Below are 11,375 nucleotides of genomic sequence, written 5' to 3'. Positions count from 1 at the left end.
ATGTTGAATGTTGCATCATGGGAAATGTGGTAATAAATACTAATCAAACAGTATTGTAAACAATAATGTTACATTGTTTGTAACCACAAATGATCAATTCATAATCACCCTGACCATTGTGGGAGGTTTATTTTTTCGGTAGCTACTGATTAGGTATTACGATAACCACAGATAATCCCATAGTCCTTTGCATCTGAGCATGCTCAGTTTGGATTGCAAGTTCCCTATTGAATATATTATCACAAAATCGATATCTAATTAGTATTCATACATTATAGGTAAATTTACATTATCGATTACAAAAGTTTACAATATCGGTCAAATGTTACTATTATCAGTTCTTTTTACTGCGTTATGGGTAAAACAATTACTACATTATTGAGTTGTGACGTTCTCGATTAGTTACCACGTTATCAATTGTTATAGTATTCATGCCATGGACCCTATGGTCAAGTCCAACTTTTCCGACGTGTAACTTTACATTTATCGTTTTATCCTAAATACATAAATGTTATTCTTCTTCTTTTTATATTTAATCGGTGTGTGAAATTTAATTTCGTGAAATGGCTAGTGTTATTGTGCATATTCATGTCTAACGAACAATCACACTATTTACTTTTGTAGGATGAAAGGAACCAAATTATAACAATTAACAGCTGGATGCGCCAGGTAAGACGAAAAACATAATAATTAATGTGTATTTCCGTTAACACGCCCCACTTTATTTTATATTATTTTAATTCATTTTATTTTATCTTTTTAATATTTTTTGTGAAAAATATTTGCTTCGACCCAATACCAAACGAAATGTCGGTCGGTCAGAATACCCCTTCTGTGATAGTTTGATGAAATATGTACAGATATCGCTAGGGAAAGAAAATAGACGTGCATTAAGATCAGGAAGTTAAAGAATGTCCTATTTTTCTGTTATTAAAACTGTTTAGGGTAGGCGGCTTAAAATAAGGTCAGTCGGATTATCGGGAATTTTTTATTTTGCCTAGATGTACTTTATATGTTGGCGTCCAAAGTTATGACGTCAGATATATTTTAATTTTGTACTAATAAGTACTAATCTAAGGTCAAATGTCAGTATTTTGAGTTATAATCAACAGACAATGTATAATATCACAATTTGAATGTATTTCATTGGTTCTTTCTTTACGACAATCCTGATTGTGTGTTATGATCTCGAAATAAACACACAATTAGACCGAGTGTTGATTTGAACTCAGCAATCAAAGTGTATCTGATATCATGAAAAGTACACAACGCAGTGTTCATTGAAACTTGGTAATCACAGTAATTACAGGAATGGCTAAACATAAATAGATGCATGGTATTTATTAGAAACCATATTACCAGGTCATTTCCAGTTAAGTGGAATGAAAAGATCACAACAGAGCAAAGACCACGTACATTTGAATATATTATAAGAGCAAGTCAATGCAGCCCTTTTGACTTTATGATTTTGGTGCCAATTCTATTTAGTGTGGCGGAAATGTTTCCATACGATTTCATCCTTGAAAACTGAAAAATTCTGTTTATTATCATAAGTTACATTTTATATATTTTTGGGAAATATGTATGTGTACCTTGTGATTGTTGAACTATTCAAGTTATATCATGTTGATACAAGTTTATTCTGTGGAAAGCGTTCAGTTTGTGAAATACATCTACAACCTGTGATTATCACTTGCGAAGCTTTCTACATATTTTTGGTTCCATTAAAAATTGACCACTACAAAATATGTAATTATTTTTGTCAATATTAGAAATGGGTGGATGAAAACCTTCGCTGGAATCCAGATCACTACGGTGGCATTAGCAATATACGTGTCCCGGCTTCGTTGCTATGGCGACCAGACATTACCTTGTATGACAAGTAAGTAAACTATGACGTATAGATCAGTTATATTTGTACGAGATACATCTGAAGAAGCTCGAAAGATTCGCTTATAATATTGCTTTACTGAAACTCAAAGGAAACATCAAACGACGGAAACTTAACAGACTGAAGACAGACAGACAGACAGACAGACAGACAGGCAGGCAGGCAGACAGACAGACAGACAGACAGACAGACAGACAGACAGACAGACAGACAGACAGACAACCTGGTAAAAAATGGAAAAATAGCAAATAATTAAACAAAATCTATGTAAGCCTTAAACTTGAACCCTAACCAGATATTAATCAGATCATAATTTAAAAAGAAGTGTGAACGGAAAACGTTATCTTAAACTTTGTAATTAGGATAATTGGCCAGGTCAGTGACCGCTAATACAATAGATGCATTGATTAATTTACATTATTACTCTATTATATTAGTTACGTCTTTTAACAATCTATTTTAAATGTGGTTTTCGCAGCTAGATATCAGAGTGAATTAATTGATTGATTGATTGATTGATTGGTTAGTTGATTGATTGATTGGTTGGTTGGTTGGTTGGTTGGTTGATTGATTGATTGATAGATCGATCGATCGATCGATTGGTTGATTGATTGAATGATTGATTAATTGATTGATTGATTGATTGATTGATTGATTGATTGATTGATTGATTGATTGATTGATTGATTGATTGATTGATTGATTGATTGATTGATTGATTGATTGATTGATTGATTGATTGATTGATTGATGGATGGATGGATGGATGGATGGATGGATGGATGGATGGATGGACCATAGCATTGATTAATTTAATATTTGATCCCTGTAATATCATCTGCCAGCAGTTGTCTGTCTGGTCTGTATTTATGTCATATCAATGATTAACAGTTAGATTTGTTGGGTCTTTATACGAGTGACTCCTTTGACGTACACAAGGTAATCTCATTTCCATGCACTGTAAATAATGAATGATTGTCACACTTGTTTTAGCACTATGACTGTATTGTATATATTATTTGCATCCCAAGGGTAGCAGGAGTGTTTGCAGAATTGTGACGAAAAGTTCCATGCGTTGTACATTTGTCATCGTAAAGCACTGTTTTAAACCAAAGTCTAATAACCGCATTCAATATTTAGTTCTCTAGTAGCAATTTGTTCTGGCCTCTGGCCTTCTTGTGTTATTATTACCATCAATTTTCAAAACATTACAGATAATTATGCAAGCTGTGACCAACGTACGTACAATACTTGCTTAATCCGACCCAGATATCACTAAATTTATTGAATTTGTAATGTCATCATACGGTGTTTACGAAGTCATACCAGTATGACAGCAAACCTAAACAATAGTGGAATGAATTGAATATCTTTAATTTGTTTGCATCAGGCCAACACCTCATTGTGTTTCCTAGACTTTGATATTTCACGTACCAATTAATGTCAGACTGGTATATATTTGAACGCTCAGATTGAGGTTAATACGAACCTTAGAAAGGGTGACGAGCCGTAGCAGTAACTGTGTCGTATACTGAACCGTTCATTGATATGAGAGAGAAAAGTGAACTGTAATTTTGAAGAGATATGTTCACTATAGCAGAACATATGTTTGGTGAATAACTCCCATAGCCCAACAGCCTTTTAGTTTCATACCATTTAGTTTTATATGTTATTGACTCAAGAGCGTCTACTCACTACAGCATGCTAAAATGTCAGGTCAATGCAGTCATTAATGACGTCACAATTATACAATATATTTCTTTTTTGAGAAAGAACTGTATCATTGTCATATCAATATATATATATATATATATATAGTGTGTGTGTGTGTGTGTGTGTCTGTGTGCATAGGTCATTGTTTTTTAAATTCTGAAATGTGAATCATAGTAGAAATATCGTATCCGACTTATAATGATTGCAATATTTATTGAAATTTGTTACATGCTATGTACAAATGTAGCGTGTATCACATTTCCATGGCATTGTAGGCCGTATGGCGATCGATAACAATAAGCAATTGCCAATTACACATGTATAATTAAACATTTCTTTTACAGAGTAAATTATTAACTCTTAGTTACAGATAAACAATGAATGCTGTAGATAATCATAAAAATGGAAATATGAAATAAATTTATACCAAAGCTGTGAACGTTTGAATTATCATTTTAGTGTGAGACAGCTCTCTCCTGTATTAAATCAGATAGATTTTATATGCTGAAACGTGTTTACCAGAAACAAAGTCATCTGTGTATGTTGACTATCAAAACTATAGATATATCACAATTAATGTTTTTTTTCTATAATCAATGTAAGACAAGATGAATATGAAATATCAAGGTTTGATTTAGAAAAGTTTAAACCTTCTAAGTTTTCAAACATGTTGTTTACAAAATTTAACAAGAACTCTCGATTTTCTAAAGCTATATATTATGTGTTTAAATAAGGAATTAAGACAATCGATCAAAATTAAGACAACCAATCAAAATTAGTCATACTTAAAAGCTGCATTAGATCTTCTTACACAACAACATGTGGTGAATCTCAGACCACTAAATTCATTACTGGTCTGAGAGTGAATAAAATTTACATGTCAAAAATGCAACCTTCAACTGCGTAGGAATTAAGATGAACGGTCGCCATTTGTTGGACAACGGATAGATTAATTATGCTATTATCGATATCCACGTCAGTGCTAGTTTGGCACACACCATTGATATCAGATAGATAAAGATAAACACACAGATGTTATCTTGATGTATGATTCAATGCGAACGCATTATACAAATTTTCTATTCATCTATACAATGCTATTCCATTTAGACACAGTCGACTGTTACACTTATATCATACAACACAAAGTAAGACCCAATTCACATGTTATGTTTGTTCAAGCACATTTCATGATTTGCAGTCATTTCTTTGGGTTATTTTTTGACATCACTAATTGAAGATAATTCCTAATTTCTTTTAATAGAACATGACGAATAAATAGATTATGCAATGCAAGAGCATTGGACACAATGCCTGCACTGTATGCTATGTGGTCTACAAGGGAAAACATAGAATTTGTTCACGGTTTGTTAAATATGTTCATTGTGGTAGAGTTTAGACATCAGATCAAAGCCTTACACTGTAAATGGATAGAATGACAATGGAGAAACCATAAATTGATAAAGTCGTTGCTCTTTAGTGGAATGTTCTCGTTTGTTTTAAAGATATAATTTTAGATTCATTAACATGTTTAAAGCCATAGAAGTGTACATATATATGTTTTATAAGTACAACATGCAGGCATAGTGTGATAGAGAGACACCATAACCATAGTCGGTATTGAAAGAATTATTGTATGTCCATCTCGTATTCAGAAAAGGACAGGGAGTAATTTTAAGGGTTTTTGAACAATTTCTCATTGACGTGAAAAAGTTAAACAAACAAGAGGTGGTAGGCAGACTTGATTTGAATGCCTCCAATAGGTACTTGTTTTACCTTGCTAAATGTAAGCGCACCACCAACGGTCAGAGTATGGGAACGTGGACAAATTTATATCTGAAGGAATATCTACAGCTAGATGAACTGACTGAACCTGTTTATGTTAATCATGCTAATTTCCTGGCACAGATGTAGCCTAAAAGCTCGTTAGATCTAGCCAATACAGCATAGACTGTCTACAAGATTCTTTTGAATTTAGGAGGCCGTTTTTGAGAAAATTATGAGTTAGTTCGACAGACAGATAGTACAGACTGACAGCATATATCACAAGTACCGAAAAAAAAACCTGAAGTGGAATAGAGGAAAATGCTCCGAAGAAAATGATAGGCGTCATTAACTTGATGCTTGTTATATATCATGTGAAAATAAATGTCAAAAATATAGGAATTGTGAGGATAATGAAATTAAAATACAGAAAGAATGGGGTCACGGTTGACAGAAATTAGCTATGTTAATCATTAGAAACACAAATGATTCATTTTACCAGGAATACGTCTTAATAATACATGTTTTCATTTTGCAGCGTTGACGACAAGTTTGAGAGGATAAAAGATACCAACGCAATAATACAGTCCAACGGAGAATTAGCTTGGTTGGCCCCAGCAATCTATAAAAGTGCCTGTCGTATAAACGTACTCCATTTTCCCTTCGATATCCAGCGATGTACCCTAAAGTTCGGATCGTGGACGTATGATAGTTCAGAAATCAACTTAATGTCGGAGTCTGATGGAGCTGATATTACGAATGAAAAACCAAATGGGGAATGGGACTTAATAGACGTGCCGGTTGTTCGAGGAGTTACTATTTACCCTTGCTGTGAAGAAATATACCTAGATTTGACATTTGCTATTATCATAGGGCGACGATCTACATTTTATGTGCTTAATTTGCTTCTTCCTAACATACTTATCTCCATCCTTGCATCCATGTCATTTTATCTGCCACCAGCTTCTGGAGAAAAGGTCACTTTGAGTATGACAAGTTTGTTAACTCTGTTTGTTTTCAACCAAGTTGTCGGTGAGACCATGCCCCCAACGTCCGATCATGTTCCACTCATAGGTAAGATATGGTTTCATTCACGAACATACATTTCAAACAAGGATGACTAGATTGATCAATATATCGGTATGTAGGCTTGACATTTGGGTATTTATCCCTTTTTTCACAATGTACGAATTTCACTGATAGTGATATACATACATACATACATACATACATACATACATACATACATACATACATACATACATACATACACACACACACACACACACACACACACATACATACATACATACATACATACATACATACATACATACATACATACATACATATTTCTGCCCTACTTTGACATGGTTATAGAAAGAGCAAATCTGATCTCGTTAATATCCATGGTCAAAGTTGATAATTCGTTTTTCATTTTTTCTTTCAGCCCAATATTTCTCTTGTATGATAGTGCTTGTAACTATTTCATGCTTTACGACAATTTGGATTCTTAATTTGTATCACGTGCCGTCAAGATACAGTAAAGTTCCCCAGTGGTTACGAAGTCTTGCGTTTGATCTTCTTACGCCACTCATGTTCTGTCGACAACGAAAACGAATGGCTTATTCAGTAACTTCAAATGACTGTGTTACATTGAACAATCCCGCAGTTCAGCAACTCAAGTTGGGAACTTTGTGCGAGTCTGGAAATAAGCACGTTCAAGAAATGACAGAAATACATTTCGATGGCGGGACGAAACTCTGCAGACGGTGTCTGAAAACCTTAGAGGATATTACTAACCACGTTAAACTTTTGTCCTGGAGATCTCAGGAGAGAGATCGGCGTGAGGAAATGGTGCGTGAATGGCGAGATGTAGCGGCCGTGATTGACAGGTTCATGTGGTTTGTTTACTTGACAGTAACGTTTCTTTCAACTACTATCCTATTGGTAAAGGCAAACACAGGAAAATGATAACTTGCAACGAAAGATGTCTTCGTTTCACAATAGAGTCCGTTTGCTTCATGCTTGTAAATGCTATGATTGGAACATAACTCCACTCTAACAAAATGTAACAAAGTTGAATTGACAACCTTGAGTGTCATATGCATAGAAATGTCAGTGTGAGAACAGAAGTGAAATAATAGAGTTGCAATTTGATATTTCTTTGCAATCACGCAAAATATATATGATATGAAATCATGAAACGACTCACCAGAACACAAACTTTATGAAAATACCTTCATATTTCTAGGGTTGCGTTCCCCTTTACTTGCATTGAAACATGTCTGTCTAAATGGTAGTCTCCCACCCAGATTTAAGAATATTCAACACATAGCATGTCGTTTTGTAACTGAACTGAAGAACATTTTTTACGTCTATATTGCCCCCTCCAGCCTGTAGACTTTTCTATCACAAACTGCTGATCACAGCAAATTAACTTGTTCTACATTTATAGTAACACTCGGAATGGTTTGTATACAGATGATGGCAAGCAAGGGCAGTTGGCGTAGGTGATCGGAGATGAGTGAAAACTTTAGCAATCATAGAGTTGTTAAATGTACCTTCTGTTTATTTTCAATTTGCGTCAAAAGAGAGCACTTTTTCTACGTTTAAGTTCAGACAGGTTGTCTGCGGTATAAATGGTTATTATACTTAGTTTACCAATACCATGACATGACGCGTGCACCGTTATATTTCAAAGCATTGAGTTATGTATTTACTAGTCTCGAGGCTATCCGTGGCTTCCAATCTCTTCTCTCACGTCTAGCTCAATGTCGTCTGGTAATGTACGCCGTGACGGGGCGCCCTCAAACATCGGCCAACCCCTAACACGTCACGACGTATCTTACAGTCTAAGCTCAATGAGGAGCTGAGATGAAATTTCAAATTCAAACGAAGCCATCCACGGTTATTAACATCAAGTCTTTGTTAATCAATGCCAGAATTCTGACAAATAATAAATTAGTATTTTGGGGGCAGTTACGCAATGTCCAAATATGGTACATAGGATGCTACTTATACATTGTTTACATCATTCTAACAGTTTGGGGTTTACTCATTTGCATGGACATCTTTTGGTTCATGATTTCTCGCTGAGACGGGGTGATGGGCGATGTTGAGATTTGAAGCCATGGATAGGCCATAGACTATTTATTGTATGTATTTCTCATTTAAAATTGTGTCAAATATGATGGGCAATAAAATCAAGGAGTGTTATAAACTAATGACAATATCGTAGAACCTGATTCTAGTTAATAATTTTAGAAGTAAACAATACATATTTGCCTTGATAATTTCGAAGTTCTGTAACTATATGTGATTGCATTGTTGCAGTAGTGTTTATTATACACATATTAACTGACTATTAGGACCACGAGGGTTGTTATGTAGCAAACTATTTCAGCCGAGGGAAACAGTTGCAACATAGCAGCACCAGGGGTAACATGACGTCTACTCCTACTAGTGCCCAAATAAGGCCAGCTGACAAGTATTTTATATCACATCACATTCTCAGTCACATATTCTACATATAGTCAAAATGAATCCCTGCTAAGACTTACATGTTACGTGATTACTGCCCGCAGGAAAATGGGACTAGTGCCCCATATGCAAATTTGGGTCGCTATGGGTCAATAGTCCATACCACGTGATATGCTCTAAGCCAATCACTGAAGGCTATATGAAAACGATGTTATGACATTCAATAATAAGGTGAATTCTATAGACACTACATTTGTCCTTACTCTATCCTGTAGATGAGCGTTTTAGACTGTACGTATAATTATTATAAACGGGAGAATAAACTTGTGTCAGCTGCTGCTGTGATGCATCTGTCATCTATCACGCCCCTCGTTCATTCTCCATTTCATAATGTCCTGTCTGACTTGGTAGTGATGTAATATATTGTCCATTGTATGTACTTAGCGACCTTTTGTCATGTATCATATACATATGCCACATGTAAAAACACAGTATATTTATGGGTTTACGTTTAGTCCTAATGAATAGCTCTGATGAAACAGTGATGTATAGGGATATCAATTTATCAAAATTAAACACTTTTTTAACAAGAAACTTAGTAGAAGGAACACAATAAACGGCAATGTGGCAGTAATGTGGCATTGGTTGAAGTGGCACAAGCTGAATTTACCAACTGTTTACTCAAATGTTAATACTTACATAATATCTCGATAAAACTATGGTTGTAAACGGTTAATATCAACACGCACCTAGAAAATTACAATATTTATCTTCTGTCATTGTTAGAAAAGTTGACTGCATCGTAGGTATTTCCTCATGAAACGTAGAAAAAGTAGAAAAATGACGTCATCACATCTTTTATAAGTTAGATCTTAATATCGCGTTTGAGTTATTTAAGCCAATTTCAAGTGATGGTCGATTAAGTGTATTTCAGTAAGTAGAATACTGCAAGTACCTTTTAAATGTACAGCAAACATTACACCCTAAAACTTATAAAGTCATCTAGTGCCCGTTGGGGTTTCTAATACATACGGCACAATTCCCAATTTTGGATTTCCTGCTTCCAAATGCCGCATTTACACTCAGTCTAGCACAACATTATCTGGACTGTTGTATGACAATATAAACACGAACGCTTCCACTACTAGTCCTGAGATCTTTGTATTCTTCAGACTTGTGAAAAGGGCTGAAAGTGAATGCATGCATACATACATACATACATACATACATACATACATACATACATACAGACAGACAGACAGACAGACAGACAGACAGACAGACAGACAGACAGACAGACAGACATATGTTAGTTTAGTTTCACAGCTGTACTGTCAGCCTGGCTAAATATAAATCAAGCATACACCTAGCATATATTGATATTATGATAAATAATATTCATACTGATTATTAACAACTGATAAGTACAGACTCACTAATCACATCACACGATGCCATATTTATCAATGTTGGCTAACAATGTCAAAAGAAATGTGTGATTGTGTGAATCTGGCTACCAAACGTTTTACATCCTCCTATACCTGTCTACTACTTTTGTAATTCAGACATATTTTCACTGTCAGTACATGTCTGTGCACAATGTACACACTGTTTGATTGAACACAATGTTTGCATAAAACTTCAACCCTCAATTTGATTTATATATGAAATAGCAGACTTTGTTTAAAAATTAACATGGTGTATGAATAGAGAAGTGACCTGTGTACCACGTTGGCTTCAGTTGATATATCACTTTATTGTTTGTTTACCTCAAGTTGTTAAAATTGCCAGTTTTTCAGTTGCTAGACCTGTCGTTATCTACATCCAATCTCTCTCATTTTTCTCGTTGGGGGGCAACATCTTAAAAGCGCGATTAAATACACACCAGTTTCTGGACACTTACTGATTCAGACTTTCAAACGGACCATATTTGAAGCAATAGGCGTTCATTAGAACAACAAATTTGGGTAAGTGGACACTCATCACTTGCAAGATTTTTTGTTTTTCATAGCGTAGAAATTCATTGGGTTTTTTTTCTCTTTACCACCGACTACTATAGAAAAATATGTCTGCGTATTTACCAATGTAAAAGGTCGGCACCGATAACGAATTCGGAAAAGACATGTAAATGATTTGGGTTAGGGAAACAGACAATTCCTGAAAACCTTAGAGTTGATATTTAGTAATAATAATAATAAACTTTATTGCAACCTTATCTATATTACTAAATATCAGAATAGTAACAGAATTGTGAAGTGGGTAGGTTGTGAGACAGATGTATGTGTTTACAGTGAAAAACAGCGTACGGTACGGTTGAACAGTTACTTTGGTGACATCATCACACGTAACACTACCAGTCGGTGAATCGGTTTCCATATCATCCCATTGAATATCGTATTTCATTAGCGCTGAATGTTATAAATACAAACTTTCTGACTAAGTCGGGATGTACATGAAAACAAATCAATACTAGGGAATTGATTTTCATGAACAACCTATGGCTGCATTGTTGCGTTATGCTGGC

The 11,375-nt window shown here is 34.8% G+C and overlaps 1 protein-coding gene across 1 annotated transcript; it reads left to right on the top strand.

Moving 5' to 3' along the window:
• Positions 1-629: 629 nt before the first annotated feature.
• On the top strand, positions 630-8,562 carry LOC144452274 (neuronal acetylcholine receptor subunit alpha-9-like). Its single transcript, XM_078143340.1, has 4 exons — positions 630-669; positions 1,773-1,882; positions 5,907-6,442; positions 6,819-8,562. Exons 1-4 carry the CDS (start codon positions 661-663, stop codon positions 7,340-7,342), a joined length of 1,179 nt encoding a protein of 392 aa, XP_077999466.1. The 5' UTR covers positions 630-660; the 3' UTR covers positions 7,343-8,562.
• The last annotated feature ends 2,813 nt before the right edge of the window (positions 8,563-11,375 follow it).

Source organism: Glandiceps talaboti, chromosome 22 (genome assembly GCF_964340395.1).
Source record: "Glandiceps talaboti chromosome 22, keGlaTala1.1, whole genome shotgun sequence".
NCBI classification, from domain to species: domain Eukaryota; kingdom Metazoa; phylum Hemichordata; class Enteropneusta; family Spengelidae; genus Glandiceps; species Glandiceps talaboti.
The sequence above is the reverse complement of the archived record's forward strand: the minus strand, read 5'-3'. Positions and strand labels throughout refer to the sequence as shown.

Bases quoted from the DNA above. Each gene is read 5' to 3' on its own strand.
- LOC144452274 (XM_078143340.1), top strand. The intron at 1,883-5,906 runs GTAAGTAAACTA...TTCATTTTGCAG, and splicing joins GACATTACCTTGTATGACAA to CGTTGACGACAAGTTTGAGA. The intron at 6,443-6,818 runs GTAAGATATGGT...TTTTTCTTTCAG, and splicing joins CGATCATGTTCCACTCATAG to CCCAATATTTCTCTTGTATG.